At 42.4% G+C, this 19,353-nt stretch overlaps 1 protein-coding gene across 1 annotated transcript; it reads right to left on the bottom strand.

Annotated features, from left to right (window-relative positions):
• Window positions 1–2,256: 2,256 nt before the first annotated feature.
• Window positions 2,257–14,414, bottom strand: LOC115380910 (non-receptor tyrosine-protein kinase TYK2-like). The gene is made up of 23 exons (XM_030082212.1): window positions 14,237–14,414; window positions 10,350–10,473; window positions 10,131–10,263; window positions 9,889–10,049; window positions 8,608–8,986; window positions 8,328–8,513; window positions 7,926–8,083; window positions 7,678–7,795; window positions 7,384–7,567; window positions 6,978–7,093; window positions 6,730–6,900; window positions 6,552–6,639; window positions 6,269–6,396; window positions 5,803–5,938; window positions 5,554–5,705; window positions 5,307–5,457; window positions 5,128–5,219; window positions 4,855–5,044; window positions 4,481–4,599; window positions 3,178–3,350; window positions 2,973–3,090; window positions 2,749–2,856; window positions 2,257–2,661 (listed from the first exon to the last, which is right to left on the bottom strand). The coding sequence occupies exons 1-23, from the start codon at window positions 14,412–14,414 to the stop codon at window positions 2,557–2,559; spliced, it is 3,468 nt and encodes a 1,155-aa protein (XP_029938072.1). The 3' UTR covers window positions 2,257–2,556.
• Between the last annotated feature and the right edge of the window lie 4,939 nt (window positions 14,415–19,353).

Below are 19,353 nucleotides of genomic sequence, written 5' to 3' on the forward strand. Positions count from 1 at the left end.
ACTTAATTTCTGTGTATAAATGAAGTAGTGCTGTCAGTTTTAAGCATTTGATCGCAATTAATCGTGATAAGTTCATGGAGAGCTGTCAACAGTTATCTTTTTGAAGTTGAGATTAATCGCAACGAAGAATCTAATCCTCATAAATCAGTCCCAATGTCAGGAAAAAGATTATTATCCTCTTGTTCTTTTCTTTGACCCAACTGACAGACCTCAATGGATAGCACTAAAATGAAGTCATAAAACCGTTCATTGCAGACATGGTGTAGTCCTTGAGCTTGGTAGAGAATTGTGTTTCTCAGGGTGATTTGAACTGTTATTCCAAGAAGTTTTAAGCCTTCTTGTTCCAATCGGGTTATTTATTTTACCCGAATGTGAGAATATGTCTGAATGTTTGTCTGTCTTGACCCTGTGATGCACAGATCACCTGTGTAGGGTGTTCCCCGCCTTTCACTTCAGCTTGGTCAATCATGTTTTTAAAAAGCAAGTAAACAGACGAGATAAACATTCTTTCTTTCCCCTTAATTCTTTCCCCTGCACCACTTAAAATACAGAGGATCCATATACACAATTTTTTCATGAAAATCAAAAATCTCCTCTAAATCAGATCAGATATTTCTCCTTTATCAACCTCCAGGCTATGATATTCAAAAATGATCCAAAATGTTTTTCTATGACATATACATACAAAATAATCAGCCTCTAGATGGGAACTGATGCACTTTCATGCTCAATAAAAATTTAGCTTATAGTGACAACACCATAAGCCTGTTTGGTAATACTGGCTATGCTCAATGGTGCATTGCTCACAATGCATTTATCAGCATTGTCACACAGGCTGAGAGCCTGCAGCGGCTCTACAGTGTTGTCAGTGTAACAGAGGAGCACCTGTCTGAACAGATGCCCTCATTGAACGAGCATCAGACCTGATGGTGGTTATACACATCTTGATTCTCAACCAACATGTAAAGTGTTATGTATAAGCAGCGTTCGGTCAGATGGTTCTTCCGCGATCTGTGGTCATGCAGGCCACACGATGTTTGAATAAATCAGGTGTTGCAGTGGTCGTCAGTTTTGTCACACAGCAAGACAGATGTGGGTTCAATTCCATCTTCAGCAAAGCATTTCATCTGTTAAGAGGTTTTTAGAAAATGTAGCAGTAATTTTATTACGTGAAAGACAGCAAATAATGTTTGAATATATTAAATTTGGTAAAATAACTGTGTGGCTGTTTCAAATTCTTAGAAACTATCTTAGGCACAGTGTTTGATTCTTCAGTCAAAGGGCATGTGGGAAATGGTTTATTTCACTTTATCTGATTTAGTTCACAAGATACAAGGACAAGTTAACACACTCAAAATTGTACAAAAATAAAACACAATATAAGACAGGCAACCTTTATAGAATTTCTTGACACATGCAAACACCAACATCTTGCAAAAGAAAAAAAAACAGCTGACATTTAGTGGCTGAGTGAGCACATAATATTCAGTACGTTTACATACAGCCAGTAACTCTTTTCAAACCCTTTTCAAACTCGAATGTTGACCCAGTAGCGCGTGGCCATGTACCGCCCGCCAAAACCCGGAAAAGCTCATTTTCAAGATTAGTAAAACCCGATAAAGACCGCTGGGTTACTCCTTTTCAAACTCGAAAGTGGCGCCATGTAAACAGATAATGAGTTAAGGGACATTGTTTTTGGCTCTGCGCATGCTCCCATCCGCAATGAATCATGGTCTTTTGAGTCCAGCAACGAGTAGGCGCGAAACTCACCACACTTTTGTCCGTGTGAGGCTTCTGTAACGCACGATACGAACTGTTATTCTGAGTGCGCACACCACACATGCTTCCTTCTGACAGTTGGCGACTTGTACGGCCTGCAGAAAAATCATGTACATCAGAACAACCGTTCTGTCTGCGTTCCGTCCACAGAACGGAATCACCGCAGCAGTGTCTACCTCTGCAGACCAGTGGAGGAGGTTGCCAGATCTGTCGATCTAGACCGTAAAAACATCTGAAACTCGTAGAAAGCAGCCCAAACCCCCACCTTGGTTGAAAATGCACGTTAAAATTGTATTTGTATGATTAAAAAAAACACGTCATAAACACATAATCATTTAATCAACCCATCCAACGTGTTCAATAAAGAAGCTTGCTTTGGCGGAAAGTCCATCCAATCTGGCAACACAAAGCCGCTCCGGTCAGAGCTGTTTTGTTCTGAGAACAGCATGACGTGCGCCGTGGTTTGGAAATGGAGATACCGATTGAATGCGCTGACTTGTAAACGGGGTAACTCTCTGTCTGTTACAGCATGTAAACGGGGTTTTCCTAATGTTTCAGAAACCCAGATATTGACCTGAACCCGAATTTTAGCTGCATGTAAACCTAGTCATTCTTACCTGGGATGTTTAGGGTTTCAAAGGGAAACCAACTACTGATGTTATCATTCTGTGACTAATATCACATTTGAAAGAGGTATGGTGGTGTGTGTGCTTTAAGCCGTTGAAGATATCCAACCAAGATATCCTGAGACGGTGAGTGGTTTATGCTGGAGTACTGCTATTCGAACTTCTGGCCTATGTCTTGAAACGCCTTGGTCAGGGATTCAAACGTGGGCCGTTTAGCAGGATCTCCACTCCAGCACTGCTCCATGATCATTTTCACCTGTTGATGGAAAAAGTAGATGTGGAGATTCAGGTATGAAAACCAAAAGTTGTTTTTTTGTTTTTGTCGTTAATATTCTAATGTTACCGCATGAGGGCATTCGTTTGGACACGGTAATCGCCGATTTCTCTCCAGCAGTTCTATGAGGGCCATCACAGTCATCGGTGCAACCCCCACATTCATTTCTTTGTACTTCTACAAAATACAAAACAGAACAGAACTTTAAGGTGCATTTAAAAGGTGGTGTGCTAATTTTATTCAAATAAATTTTTCATAGTTTGATTTGTGACAATGGGCCGATGGCGACATACTACTAGAGGGCTGCGGCGAGGCTCGCAGTGAGTCAGGACCTCATAGAGCGTCACTCCAAAGGACCAAATATCAGAGGAAAAGGAGAATTTGCCCTCCTTCAAGCATTCAATAGCATACCTGCAAAGCGTATAAAGTCAAATTTGGAAGGGGAAAAGCCATACGACAAGAGACTGGATAACATGATTTCGGGCAGCATGAACCGACCAGTAAACTGGGCTGGCTCCCTCCTCACGGACACGGTAGTAGATCTCTCCCTCAGGGATGTATTTTGTCAGGCCGAAGTCGCCAATCTTCACCAAGCGGTCATTTTCCACGAGCACATTGCGGGCAGCTAGATCTCGGTGGACGTATCGCTTTGTGTGCAAGTAGTCCATCCCCTTCAGAAGGGAGGAGACACAGACCATGTGAATGCAGTTAAAATGATTGAAAAAATGACATATTCTGTGAAGTTTCACATTTGTCAGTTTATATCATGCTTGTGGTAGTATTTCATTTAAATAAAGGCTCAAGAAGCTCCAACCAAAAGAGATATTTTACACACATTAAGTCCAAGTTTTCATAGCGAGCACATGAGAGATAATTTTAATAATTTTAGGAATTAATTCACAACAAACTGAAAATTTAGTCAAATACAAAATGAATGGATTAATGTCAAACCAAGTAGATTGACCTTTTGGTTCATGAAGTTTGGATGTGGTCGTGCTCTTTTTACTTTTTTTTTTTTTTTTTTTTACTCAAGAAAAACACAATCTGGCATCTCTGAAGTTTTCATTCCTGCATATGTGCACGATAAGCAGAAATTTACAATTGAAGTCAAGTTAAAGTAACTGAAGTGCAGCGAAGTGACAAACAAATGTCGGAAAAAAAGACCCAGTTTGAGAGAAACTGGAATCCTGACAATTTATCCCTCAAGTAAAACTTTAATTTGCAGATAATTTAAAAATTTGGGGGTGTAATTATAATTAGGGCTGGGTACCGTTAGATATTTTTCGGGTGCAAGTACTTTTTCGATACCTCACATACGGTACCGGTTCCTGAACGGTACTTTTTTGGTACCTGCCTTCACGGCCACAGACGACGCCATGACTGCATTTGCACTTCATGCCACTAGGTGTGCTGTTTGCATGTTCAACCTTATTTTACACAGACCCCACAGAGGAAGAAGGGCGCTGCAGGCTCTCTCTGCATGTTGTTAGAAAAAGAGTGTGAGCCGGCAAGACGTGGTAACATGTTCAATGATGCGGTGCACCGTTTTTTCAGTAAAAGAGAAGAACTGAACGATCGTTTCCGTGCATGTTTATTGACCGCACAGCCACTTTAAGAACCGAAACTGATATCCGTACGTACGCCTCTTGTTCGGTACCAGTATATACCGAAGTTTTTCGGTCGGTACCCAGCCCTAATTATAATAGATCAAGAGAAAAAAAAAAAAAACACGAAAACAACTCTGTTCCATTTGATGGCTTGTTTAAAAACTTCCTATCAGAGCACAGAACACTTGACTCACCTGACAGATCTGCTGAGCAAACATGAGGCACCGAGGTAAGCCGACTTTCCGTTTGGGAAGGTATTCTTGCAGACTCCCCAGAGGAAGGTACTCCATTATTAGCTGCATCACTTGTCCTCCTGTCATCGAACAATTCATCAATGCTTTCATCTTCCTTTATTATTTCATGAGAGCTCAAAATATTGACATGCAGGGGAAGCAGCGGTACACTTCCAATAGATTTCCGATGTTTACAGAGTGAACAGCGGGGACGCGATTGATTCCCCAAATAATCAACTGAGCACTGGTTTAAGAGTGAGGCACTGAGCAAGCTCACCTTTGCACAGGCCGACACTGCATGTGAAACATGTTCAAGCAAACGGCCGCGGACTCACCCAGCTCAGTACAGCAACCCTTGTACTTGACAATGTTGCCGTGATCAAGTAATTTCAAGATCTTGATCTCTTCAATCCAGCCGTCCGGCACGTGGCCGCTCTCTTGCTTCAGAGACTTCACTGCCACGCACTCGCCCGTCCCATCGTTGGCGGGGTCATACAAGTACAGCGTCACCTTCCCGAAGTGTCCCTGTTAAAGCGACGAGAGGCAGGATGACTTTAGGCACAAAGGAGAAGAAAAAAGTTGACATGAATGCAGAATTCAAATCCCACCGCTCCCAAGTCCCGCATCCTTTTCAGGTGGCGTTTATGGAAAACATGGGGATCTATGATTGGAAGAGCTTCACTGGTGGAAAAATCAGGGTCTGCAAAAGGCAAAATCTATTAAATGAATGCAACAAAACAGTAAAAAAAAAAAAAAAAAAGGTGAAAAGAGAACAGTGAATAGCGACGTTTAATCATGATGTCTGTGAGTTCTCTGAGCACAGTGAGGAACGACGGCCTGTTCTCCGGCTCGTAGGTCAAACACATGCTGATAAACCGGGCCAGCTCCTGGGAGGACGGCTCAGGTAAACGGCCCTTTCGCTGATAAAATCGCTCTTTCTGTTGGGGGTGAAAGGGTTGCGGCGTTACAATCGGAGGTCGGGAGGATAATACGGGCACGTGAAGAAAAGTAAAGGTCAAACAGCTGTGGCCTGCCTCAGACAATGTGCTGCCGCTCATGGGGAGATTTCCGTTGTTGCAGATTTCGAGCAGCGTGACGCCAAAGCTCCACTGGTCAGCAGCATTGCCAATGGGAGCGCCGCTGTCGACACACTCAGGGGCAATCCACGGGATCCGCTCCAGACGCTCTACAGGCCAGGACAGAAATCGTTCAGCAAGATTACACTTCCGGAGTGGTTCTTTCACTTTGTTCAGCTTCAAACAGCAGAGGTTTCCAGTACGGACCTTCCCGTGAAAGGACGTTCAGGGGTATCCCCGGGTCGCTCAGCTTGATGAAAGGAGTCGTGTCCTGCTCCAGACCGCGTCTCGCCACCAGAATGTTGTTTGCGCAGACGTTGCCATGAACCAGACGCTTGGTCTCCTGGAACAGTGACACACGGCACAGAGGCTGACGAAGCAGAAAACTGATAAAAATATAATAATAATACTAAAAATAGTCTTTGCGCAATAGATCAGACTTTAAATTAGGCGTACTGATAAAAAAAAACAGCACTACGTTTCCTTTTCTACAAAATGTTCCACTGGCTTAAAGCCGCTAATAAGTCTCAGGACGATGGTATCTAGAAGTAAATTGCACAACACTGGTAAAACTTTCACCACTTCGACCTCTTACTAAGCTGGGTGATTATTGTAGGGAATTGCTTTCATTTAGAATCCGTCTCACAATAAATAAAGTCCAGTTTAGACTCACAAGGTAATTGAGGGCACTGGCGAGCTGCTTCGCCACAATGAATTTCCACCGGGGAGTCACAGCCGTCCTCTCTTTGCGCAGGAAAGCGTCCAAAGATCCGAACTCCACGTATTCCTCCACCATGATGTCTGTGGAGGCAGGGACGGCATGCTATTTGAGGCTGAGCTACACTATTCACCTGATTCTTAGATTTGACTATAAACATTGATAATGAGCAGAAAAAGGGGAAATGGCACACGAGGAGGAGTGCACCGGTGAGACCGAACACTGTAGTTGCTCTTACGTTCCAATCCTTTGACAGACACGCCGTGAATAAACACCAGGTGGCTGTGGGATACTTGGCTCATGAGACTTGCGGTTTCAAAGAATGCCTAAGAGCAAATAAAGAAGGAATTGATATTAATTTCAGTTCTGCTGGATAACTTGATGATTGCAAACTGTGAAAAGATCACATGGCTTACTAGAGCAATATAATTATGTCTCTGTTCTAGGATCTTGAGAACCACTCGGAAGCCTCTGCGATCAGTGTGGTTGTTGTTGTTGAACTCGTCATTGTCGTCGTCTCCTCCCCCCTGCACGAGCAGTCGACCCGAGTAGATGTTGGTTCTGGTGCCGCGACCCAGATGCCTCTCCTGCACATGAACACAGCGTTTCCCGGGCGTCAGCGGCGGGCCAGAGGACACGGAGCGCCGCGAGTGGCCGCCGTCACCTGTATGATCTCTTTGTCCTTGATCTGGTGGAAGCGCAGCTGGGTGAAGTCCAGGGAGGAGTTCCTCTGAACGCGGTGTTCAACACCTTGCCTCTTCACAAGCAGGTTGGATAACTCTAAACGACACAACACGCAAAAAAAAAACTGTCAGTACAGAACCATCTCAAATATACTGGAAGGTTCTTACTAGTGATGGAGACATGAAGCTTCATGAACCACTGTCTTAATTTTCTGAAGCCACTAGATGTTGCTATCTGTTCAAGAAATGTTTGAAAGCACACTTCATTGCCAGTACTTCAGCCTCAATCTTACAATCAAGAGTGCCATCTAGTGGCTTCAGAAAATAAAGACAGTGGTTCATGAAGCTTCATCTCTCCATCACTGGTTCTTACAAATAAACACAGACCTCCTTGTCTTGGCGCGCAGCATTTTTTGACAGTGAAGCTGTCTGAACCAGACTGCATGATGAAGGACTTGAGGCTTCTTGTGAGCTCCTTAATGCTGGAGAATTCTCGGTCCCAGCCCTCCAGACTGAACACTGAACCCTTGTGCTGAATAGCAAACCGCTTGTGGCTCGGCGTCAGACCGTTCTGCGCACGTAAAAAAAAAAAAAAAAACACACACAGACGCAGGAACTGGACATTTTTCTCTACAACTGCACTGCAATACTTTTCAGGGAAGAGCATGGGTGTTGACTTACCTCATTCTTGTTTAGCACAGCTAGGACGATGCGGCGATAGTCAACAGCACTCCAGCGAACGAGGAAGGCTCCCTCCTTTGCTGCCTCCTTTTTCAGCTTGAGCAGCACAAAATCATCACTGGAAACACACCAGAAGTATGATATAACATACTGTGCTGCATTACATCCTGCTGGAGTCTTAATGTATAAGAGTAAACAAGGAATAATATATATATATATATATATATATATATATATAAATCACTTACGACAAAGGCCCATGCAGTAGATTTGCTTCACTCAGCACTACCCTTGGGGGAGCCACTTCACGACAGAGATAGTGGTGGGCGTCTGCAGTCAGTCGGTAGTATCCATCTAGGAGGGAGATGAAGGAACAGGCCTCCTGGCTGGAGTTCATTTGAACCTCCTGCAGACGTGCACAGAAACACCCCTAGCTTACAATCAAGAGCTCCCACCTACAGCCACATACGCGTCCAAAGCATAATGAAATGCTCAAAGCCAATCCGAGAGCCAGAGCTCTTATCATCACGAGCGCATAAAGACATGAAGTACGTCACAAAATAGACGTATGCCATATCAAATGCACCGCAAGCTCACTCACCAATCAAGTATTGCAGCTTTTACATTAACTGATAAACAAGTGCTCTCACCATGCACCGATTGTCCAGAGTGCTAATGCGCACATTAGCTTCAGTAATGGCTATGTGAGTTATTTCTGGGAAATCACAAAAGAGAGTCCACTTGTTGGGAGTGTCTGCGTTCTGAGAGCCGGGCTGCCGCTTGGTTTTCTTCGTGTAGTTCAGGCAGTCGTTCCTGAGGTCAGGATTGTCCTGGGTCTTAGTAAAGTAAGAGTGAACACAAATGTCACATTAGCAAAATCCACAATGTGATAGAGGTCCGCGAGAGCCTTCAAACGGCCGTCTAGCCAACCTTCTGAACCGGCGCCTTCCTCCACTGGATTCCCTTGGTGCCAGACACCATTATCTCATGTGTGGCCGGAGCGCCAAAGTAGTCCTTGCAGACGCCCTGGGCGTGCGCTGCGTTGGAGTGGGAGCTGCTGGCGTCGCCGTCCTCTCTCAGCTCCAGGTGAGCCACGGAGAAAGTCTCTGTGCCAAAGCATGGGGCCAAGTGTTCCAGAGTGAAGATGTACTTCTCCATGATTTTCTGGGCGCTCAGCCAACCTTTATCCTCCAGTTGCTGCTGGAAGCTGCGCACAAAATCTGCAAACATCTGCTGCATCCTGATTTTAGTCAGGAAGTTGTCTTTGGAAATATGCTTAGCAAAAGACTTGGGAATGCAGCGCAAGAAGCTGGAAAAGACAAACGTACATAAGGTAAGTCAATGAGATTAAAAGCACTGGACAAGTGTAATATATACAAAAACTAAAGGTAATTTGTTCATTTTATCAAGAATGAATTTAGAAACCATAGTGGCAATTCATCTGCAAATTTGCAGTTACAGAAACTGCTCTTCTGAACCACTGAGCCCATTTGCTTGCACAAAAAATCTGACCATATCTCAAGCGTTCAGATTATTCAACCGATCTTGTGAACAACAGAATGTAATGCACTTTATGAGAGACCAGCAGTGATGTGATAAAACCCAAATACTGCAATGAGTTTGTTCAAATGTACCCATGCCCTCCCCCTCCTTTTATATCTGCATATATGTAAAAAATAAAATAAAATAAAATAAAACAACATAAAATACGAGATAATAAATCTTCAACACAGTAAACCTAAAGATAGGTGGGGCAGTGTTCAAAAAGACAAGAACAGATGTTCTGAACATAACAGGAAGTGTGAGTCTTATATCACTGCATAAACACACACACGGAAAGAAGCCACAACAGTGACATGAAACCTGGAAACCAGTTTTGTCAACCGCTACATTCCTGGAATGTAGGCAAAATTGCTTCAGAAGTGATCATTAGAAACTTCTGACTTCGTGGAAAAAGGCTCAGTGAATTAAGATACTACCTACAACAACAGTGTGCAGGACACACATTTATGTTTTGTGAACATAATGTATATGAGTCGGACAAAAAAGAAGGGCCTTGTCACTACCTGAAACTCCAGCCCCAATATGTTGAGTTAGAGAAAAGAATGAATTTTCTTCCCTTTATTTTCCCCCAAACCATCAACAAGCAACACATTAGAAAATATAGCTGTAAAAAAACTGATTGTTTCAACAGACTACCAAAGGATTTACCTGACTTTTGCAGCTACGTCTTGTAAAGTCGAGTTGGTTTCTATCGCCTGGTGCGTGAGCTGAATTACCGCCATCCACAAGCACTCCTTTTTAAATCGACTTACTTCCTCTTCTGACTGCATATCTTCTATTTGCACTTCATTCACAAATTCATATTTTGCCTGGTTGGAGCACAGAGGAGACGGAGAGGTTGGACGATCAGTTAAAACACACAAATCAAGACCTTGATGTTCGACACAAACCTGGGAAAACAAATACTCCAGAGAGGAAAATTCAAGCAGAAGGGAGCCCCTCTGGTTTGTCCCAGACTTGTGTGCATAGCGGCAAACAGTTGGCTCCGTCTTATTCATTCCGTGCCAATTCCGAAAGTAAAACCTGAAGGGAAACCGGACAGACATGAGCATTCCTGCTACCTTTCATCTGGTCTTCCTCGTAGGAGTGTTGAACAAAGACAGACTCGCCTGATGCAGAAGTGAAGCACAAGGCTGGAGTTCTCCTCGGGACTGAAAACGTGGTTTGGACTGTACCAGCAGCGCGTCACCGGGTCGTACAGCGCAAACAGCGCATGGTACAGAGGAGTGATCCCTGAGGAAGGAGAAGGTGGAAGTTCAATATACATCACAACACAGAAATAGTTTTCATGTTCATAGGCGGCGCCAGGGAGGGGCTTGAGGGTGCTTCAGCTACCCCTGGGATTTTCAGAGCACCCCCATAGCACAAAAAAATGTCAATGATTTAATTTTTTATGGAATTTTATTTGCAGTTGTGCAATACACATTCAAAGTAATTTTAAATAAGAATATATATATATATATATATATATATATATATATATATATATATATATATATATATCAGTGGTGATTGCTCTAAGACTGCAAGGGAAGCTCAACTTCCCCTAAAATGTCAAAAAATAAGTGGTCCAATATTTACTGTTGTGTGAACATTTAATTGACTAAATATGCGCTACAACACGTTCATCTTTTGTTCAGAATCGGCTACTTATCTCAAGTAATTGACTCGGCTTTTTTCTCACTCCTCGCAGCGGCACGGCGCTTTAAACAGCCGGACGCTGAGCGTCCATGCGGAAGCGAGAGTGGGTTGTTCTGCTGCAGTGAAACTGGACGCTCATTGGATAAAATACTGGGCTGGTCCCGCCCACGGACGCTCAGCGTCTCTGGGGGTCTATGGGGCAGTGAGCTGGCCTGGACGCTGAGCTTCTGCGTGGTGATTGGATGATCTGTGTGAAGCTTGATTGACAGCGAAATGAGCAAATCAGCGATCTTGAAATAAAAAAAATGCACCGAAGTGCTTCTGAAGTTTTTCATTCTGTTGTTCTGAGTTGATTCGGAGGCTTTACTGATGCCTGGAGACTTTGTGTTTGTGAAAAACGACTAGCGTTGTGTTTGGAGACTCGTTTAGGTCACTCTGTGGTTTCTGTCCTCGACAAGCAGCTGTGGAGCTTCTCCCCTTCTCTCACACAGCTCCAGCCTCCAGCAGCTCCAGCTGCTCGCCAGCTGCACACAACGGCAGACAATGTGAATGTTGTGGACCAGATTTTGGTGAAGCCATTTGATAGTCTTCCTTACGAAGAGAAAATTGGTGTTAAACTGCATAACAGATCAACTCCTAAGACTGAGCTGGTGCCGAAAGGTGGGGAAAAGTAACAGGTCCTTTCAGCTGTCCTGGTCTGACAAGGTGAGCTGCTGACTGAAGCGCTGTCACCAATAAAATGTACTGCTGGCCATGCCTCTGGATGAAACTATCTCAGGGAGGTGTTGTCTGGTCACAAGTGGGCTTTGAGGATCTGTCTAACTTTGACAGGGCATACAAAAGGCATGAAAGCTAATAGAATTTACATACAAAAAACAGATTACACATATTACAATGTATGCTGAAAATGAGCTTCCCCTCTTTGGAAGACCAGCAGCCGCCACTGATATATATATATATATATATATATATATGTGTGTGTGTGTGTGTGTGTGTGTGTGTGTGTATGTATGTGTATATATATATATATATATATATATATATATATATATATATATATATATATATATATATATAAAAACTATCAATTAATTAAAAAAAAAGCCAAAATATGCACGAGATGACGCACATAACCTTTGACCCAACTCTTCCGTTTTTGGCTAGTGAGACATGTTTTGTTAGCTTGGTAGCTTGCGAGGTGAACGGTGTGGAGATGGATCACTTTGTAACATATGGGCTTTATATTCTGGATGTGATGTAAGAAGGTCTGTTGATTTCTAAGCTGCATGTTGCTTATTTCTTCAGTGTTGTATTAAAGCAACACTAAGGAACTTTCAGTTTTCGTTGATTTTGGCGGCGCCAGTGGACAAAAGCGGTAGTGTTTTGCCTGAACGAATACAACAGTTCCCATGAGGACTAGCGCGTGGTGTTGTAAAAATGCTGCTCCCGGTGGCATGCTGTGGGACTGAAGTCGCCTACATTTGTTTCCAGTGGCTGTGTGAAGGACCAATAGCGACGAGGTAATGAATCCAAATGAATCTAATGGTGGCTAAACGATGTTATATCATGATGTGACGCATGCCGTAAAGCAGTCCGCACGTCTGGAGCTTTTGAGTGTGCAGGGTTCCTACCGCCCTCCTCACGGTTTCTTAGTCCAAGTGAAAGCAACACTGACGCCCTCAGGCCGTGACAGAGGGGACATTCAACGAGTTCTAAGTCGATGTATCATCACAAAAGATATTAAAATGTTTTATTAAGGTTGAAAAGTTCCTTAGTGTAGGTTTAAGGTAAGGTTAGATGAATTTAGCATTTTAATTTAGAACCTTTAAATCATGCTGAATGGGTGTTAAATACAGACTAAATGCAGACTATTTTTGTGCGTCATCATGGTTGTTTATATGGCATTTAATGGCGTTTCATCGTGAATTTAAAAGCACCATCAGGGGTTTGGTTAGCACCTTGTAGCACCTGGGTCATTCTTTAAATGCGGTGCCTTTTGCATCCCCGGCCTAAATCCAGTTGTATTTTCTGAAAATCATAGAATTAAAAAAAACAAAAAAAAAACTGTTTATTTTAGTGACATTTCACCAATTTTCTGTTAAAAACACAAGGATATAACTCTTAAAACTTTGGTTTTTTTACAATACCAATTTAAAAATTAAAAATGTGCTATTTTGCCATGTCCCCAGTACCCTTTCCACTGTTTCATTTAAGAACATTATGTTGTTGTTTTTTTTTTCCCCCAAAATATTTATGGATATTTTTATTCAGCTATAAAGGGTTCTATATATATTTGATCATTTCATCAGCAAAAAATTATATTTTTGTCTAAAATTGCAGTTCAATGTTTGTCCCTGGATTTAGTATCCACCGTGTTATCCTAAGTTACTGTACCTTTAAGAAGGCTCCACCCACCTCAGCGTGATGCAATCTTTTGATATGTCATTCCAGAGGAGGGAAATTCAATAGTGGTAAGATCACTCACTTTTCTTTTGTTAATTTTATTATAGTTACCCTTTTATGATGAAGATCTAATGTGGTCAATTATAAAATGTCCACCGTGTTATCCTCGTTTTATGAAGAAAATTATCAAATATCATAATTTTAAAAGGTTCCTGGGTAAAAATGTTGAGTTCTTGTCAGCTATCCAAAATCCTGTATCCTTACATGCTAATGAAGCTAGGCTAAAAGCTATTTTTGTTGTAAAATGTCCACCATGTTATCCTCGTTTTATGAAGAAAATGATAAAATATAATCATTTTAAAAGGTTCCTGGGTAAAAATGTTGAGTTCTTGTCAGCTCTCCAAAATCTTGTCAGCTTAAATGCTAATGAAGCTAGGCTAAGAGCTATTTTTGTTGAAAAATATGCACCATGTTATCCTAATTTGGATAACACGGTGGACACCTTCATAACACAGTGGACGCAAGAATGATGCCAATGGATTAATTTATTTAAGTATTTATTTGCCATATCCTATTTATACGAAATAAGAGAGAGAGAGATGCAGTTTTGTCAAAAATATGTTTTTGAAATGTTTATACAATTTTAGTATATTTTGAATGGTATGTTTACGTGGTTAACATGGTGGACACATTCATTATGACATACATTTTTAAAACTTAAAAAAATATATTAAATTTAGCAAATTGGGATTGACCTTTATGCTTTACATAAAGCTTAGAGTCATGTTTTTAAGAAGAAACATCAAAATAAAAGTTTTTTTTTTTTTTTACCATTTCTATGACCCAAAAGGCACCGCATTTAAAGAATGACCCACCTGAAGAAAAAAGAAAAACAAACTATCCTGGCGCCGCCCCTGTTCATGTTCAGTCCTGTGCATGCAGTGGTTCTCACCAACAGCCTCTGCAGCAGAGATGCACAGCTCCTCGGCTGTCACCCTCCCACAGCTGTGAGACAGGTACCTCTCCCCTGCTTTGGTCCAGAACAGGCGGACGTGGACGCCCTGGCCCTGAGGAGGCTCGCTGCCGCCCGGAGACGAGGCTCCAGACTTGGATCGGCCTCTTCTCAACATGATCTGTGACATGGGAGACAACATCTGGGACTGGAACACGTCAAGACGTAAACTGAGTCACTTCAAAACGACATTTAGAGTAGGGCTGTCACTTTAGTGCATTAATTAGATTAATTAATTACACTGCAAATTAGTGCACTAAAAAAATTAATCTAAGATTAATTATAGCACACTTGGTTGGCAATTCAATGTGAATGGAGCTATTGTCTTATTTAGAGGCATGTTATATGTTATATGTTGTAGTATTCATTTTAAATTGCTGTATTAAGTTAGCGTAGGTATTCATTTTGAATTCAGTTTGCTTCAGTGGCTATTTGAGACTCAGCTTTATTTTATTTCAGAATTGTTTTTATCAATATTTGTACTGCATTTTTTAATAGTGCACAAGGCCTAATTGGTTTGCTGGGATGTACTTAAACTTTTTCTTCTTTTGAATTCCTTTAATGAAACACACTGAAAGTGTTATTTAAGTTGCCTGATTGGACTCAGAATTTATTTTGGACGAAAAGTCCTGACTGAGTTTTCATTCATCATTAACAAAAAAGTGGATTTCAAATCTTCTCTTCTCAGTATATTCATTTGATGAGTCATGCACTGCAATCCTGTATCGTCCCTGAATTTGAATTGTTCACTTGGGGACCCAAAGCAGATATGAGATTAAAATGCAATTAATTAGATTAATTAATTACAAATCCTGTAATCAATTAGATTCATTTTTTGATCGCATGACAGCACTAATTTAGAGATTTACTGAATCAAAGATTATTATTTACTTTTTCACTGATGACAACTAGAAGAGTAAGTCAGTTTAGAAGTTATTAAAAAAAAAAAAAAACGACCGTACAGTGTAATAAATGAGGCGGTGGCATGATTATGACACTTCCGGAAGAGGCAGATGTCAGAACTTTTGTTTACGTGTCACGCATTTCACCGCGTATGATATTATTAATACACACCAAGGGGCCCAAACACACAACAAAACAATGTAGCCGGTCACCGGGAAATAAACAAGAGCAACGTGCGTGAGCCTGAAGAGACCCGCGTTAAAGGCTCGTCTTACCTTCAAAAGACCAGTTTTCCCAGGCTGAGCGGGTCTGAGTGACAGCCGGGATACTCTCTGTCCTCTGGCCGGCCTGTTTCCCCCACGCCGCCCCGACTCGCTCGGTACCTGGAGAGGGGAGTGTGTGTGCAGGGACGCAGGGACACACGGACGGCCGCTTCCTGAAAAACACACACGGCCAAGGGAGGGCTGGAGCAGCTGTGGAGAGGAGGGCCGGGCTGTGGAGGTGGATTCACTGGCTTCAAAGTAAAAGCACTTCAAGCGAGGAAAAAAAAGAAAAGCTGCCGGAGTATAAGTCTTTTTTTTTTTTTTTATCAAGAAAACAATCATTTTCAGAAGTTATAAGATACAGTGTGGATCAGAGTGATTCAAACTGACACATCCCACCAATATGCTGAATACTGTTTTAGTGGGAAGTATTCTGCATTCATTCTAATCTCATTTGACTTGTGTGTCCGTCGTTAACTTTCCACAAGGTGGTGCCAAATCTCCAGCGAGAGTGCTGGAACGAAAATAAAGACTTGACAAAAATATGATTGCAAAATTGCAGAACAATCACAACAATGTATAAACAACAGCAAAGTAAGATTTTTTTAATAGAAAAAAAAAGAAATACAGATGCACTTTACCTCCCTGTAATCTCTCCTCCAGAAAATGACAGCAAAATACAACAATGAGCAATAAATTACAGAAGAGCACCCGAGAAAGATAAAAACACTCCAACTTGAACCTCAGCAACTCGATGGTTCCTTCATGAAACCATGAAAGTTCAACTTTAGTCACATTAGAAAGAACTATAGGCTCTATGCACAACTCAACCACTTCCTGAACTTCAGGAGGCTCTTTGTTTCCTGTTTTTCATGATAGGATGAGCTGATTAATACAGGTGTGTCTGAAGGTGTTACAGAGGTCAGACACACCTGTATTAATCAGCTCGTCCTGTCATGAAAAACAGGAAACAAAGAGCCTCCTGAAGTTCAGGAAGTGGCTGAGTTGTGCATAGAGCCCATAACCACTACTTCTGAAATCAGCCAGCAGGGGGCGACAGGTGTCTGCTGGATCAGCGGTTCTCGACCTTTTTCAGTGAGGTTCCCCCTGTGAGCAATTTTTTCATTCAAGTACCCTGTAACCAGGGCAAAGCATTTTGGGTCGAAACAGAGATGAAATCAGACTGTATCTTATAATGGAGAGGAGTTAATCCTAAAAACTTCATCTGTCGAACAAAACCTACACTGATCTGTCTGTCCTCTCCTTTTCGTTCTGTCCCCTCGTCCCATGTGGGATAGCAGGAAGCTGCCATCTCTGAGCCTGGTTCTGCAGGGTTCTTCCTTTTAAAAGGGAGTTTATTTCCTTTCCACACTGGCTTCTGCTTCTCATGTGGCTCTACTGGGTTTGCTCTGTAAGGGTGCCTATTTGGTGATGTAAAAATAAAGCTGACGTGAAAACACAACAAAAATACATAATACAGTCCTCAGTTTCTGATTTATTTGATTTTTTAACTGTAAAATATTTCTTCTGTTTCTTCTTGTTTCTTCAGCTATTTGGAAAAGATATGTAACTATTAGTCAAAACTGAAGGTATTGAACTAAGAGGTATTGAAATGGAAGCACTGCCTTTATATGAAGTTCAGTTTTTAATCTCGTTCACATTTTATCAAAGAATTATTTCATGTTACTGCATATAAATTATTTTTGAACTGTTGGTATTTTTAAACATTTTTAAACACTGTCCTGGAGAATGAACTGAGCAGTCAGAGATGCATTATAAGGTCTCTTCACACACACACACCTTATCATGTGTGTCCAAGACTTTCAGGAAGCTGCACAAGGTGGTCAATGACAGTGTTTTCCTCCAGAGTGTAAAACCTTGACTCCAAACCTGTTCACCCCTCCATGCTGTTCACCACACACTCCTCGGCCTTCACAGTCCGTGTGTGTTCAGGAGTTGTTTAGGAATGTGCAGCAAGTCTGCATTCCTGAGATTCCTCAGGGACTGTGGGATCATGGGATATGAAGTTTAACCCGCTGGGAATGTTTAGCTTTATGCTAATCGGTGTGTTGCTGTCATCCAGGTGCTCAAACAGTACGACTCTGTTGTAACACACTCACAACAAAACTAATACGACAACGGAAAGCACATTTTTTTGTGTTTTTGTTTCAATTCACATGGCAACATTTTGAAAACGATGTAGTTTTCCTGTTGATCCACCAGCTGGATGCCTGCGGTTCATTGTTAGGTGAATCAGCTCAGTCTTCTCCCTCCTTGTGTCTTGTTTCAGTCGCTGTACGATGGAGTCAGGTCGACATTTCCCACCTGGGCAGATTCTGACAAACCACCCACTACATCCGTTAAATAGTTCTGATCATGACTTAATGCCGCGTTCACACCGGCAGCGAGTAGCGCGGCGAGATTCGCGTGATTCGCCCCTGGTTGGCCGCGTGTGCATTTTATGAACCAACAGCGGCTGCTGCTGACTTCGCTCCTCTGCTGCCGGCGGTCTGCTTTATTTGCTTGATAAAGCCCGACGACGTCGTTGTCGCGAGTCCAGGCGACGTGTCTGGATTCATGATATTTTGCAGAGGCGTTCAGAGTACGGTGAGTTTCACCATTTACCCCAGGAGCTGCGTGAGGATGAGGTTCGCTTTCAGCGGTACTTCCGCCTCTCCCGGGCCCGGTTTGACGAGCTTCTGGCCCGCGTCAGCGCGTCACAAGGAGGGACGTCTTACCCAGAGTGCTCGTCTGTGATTGGATGACGCTCTGCGTTGACGCTTCCAAAGTTCAATTTTCCCAACTTCAGGCGTTGACGCCTGCAACACGTGAATGCGTGTGACGCGCGTCGCCAACGCTCGAAAAGCGCGTTAGTTCCGTTGAAGCTCCTCCACTATAGACTTTGAATGTAAAAGCAACGCCGGTGTGAACGCACCATTATTCAAAAACAGAAGATTTGGACTGACAGCAAATGAGTACTCAAACAGATTGCTCCTTGAATAGTCTGTTAAAATAAACATGTTTGTCAAATTGCTGTTTTAAAACAATCAGATGTACATAAAAATACCCCCATGCCCTGGCTCATGGACTCCAGGGGGTCCGGGGACCCCAGTTTGAGAACTGCTGCTGTAAACATGCTGTTACTGTGCAACTATTGTTGTTGTACTGTATTTAAATTGATATAATGACTAATTTTTCAGTCTCTGTTAGCCGTTTGTGTCGCCTCCTCAGGACCGACAAGTGTTTCCACAAAGGCTCGTTTTCACCCGTCTCCATGGAGACCGAGTGGAAAAGTTGAGTTTTCAGTGGCTCCCTGCTCCGTTGTCGTGTCAACGGACCCCCACAGCGGAACCAAAGTTTTGCTTCTTGAACGTGAACGGAAACAGAAAAGACTAAGAAAAAGACAGATAAAAACCATAAAGGATCCTCTTTACCAAGTATCAGTATCAGTAAACCTCGATTCCTTTCAGCGGAGAAGCATTTCAGCTCCAACTAGTGGACCAACATGCTAACTACATCGTTTTCAGAAAGTTGCCGTGCAAATTTGAAAAGTTTCTGAAGTAAAACGGCAAAAACGATGCGTTTTCACTTTAAATGTTGCCATGGAAACGATTCTTTAATAGAGAAGATTTGTTGATAGACAAATATGATTTTTCATCTTCATCCTCGTGTGTGTGTGTGTGTGTGTGTGTGTGTGTGTGTGTGTGTGTGTGTGTGTGTGGCGGACAGACAGAAAAACTGGGGCACTAATCTGGTGGGAAATCATCTGTAATCTCAGAGCATTTCTATTGAGATTAGCACACATATTAAAGCTTAAACACACACACACACACACACACACACACACACACACACACACACACACACACACACACACACACACTGTTCAGC

Source organism: Salarias fasciatus, chromosome 3 (genome assembly GCF_902148845.1).
Source record: "Salarias fasciatus chromosome 3, fSalaFa1.1, whole genome shotgun sequence".
Classification (NCBI taxonomy): domain Eukaryota; kingdom Metazoa; phylum Chordata; class Actinopteri; order Blenniiformes; family Blenniidae; genus Salarias; species Salarias fasciatus.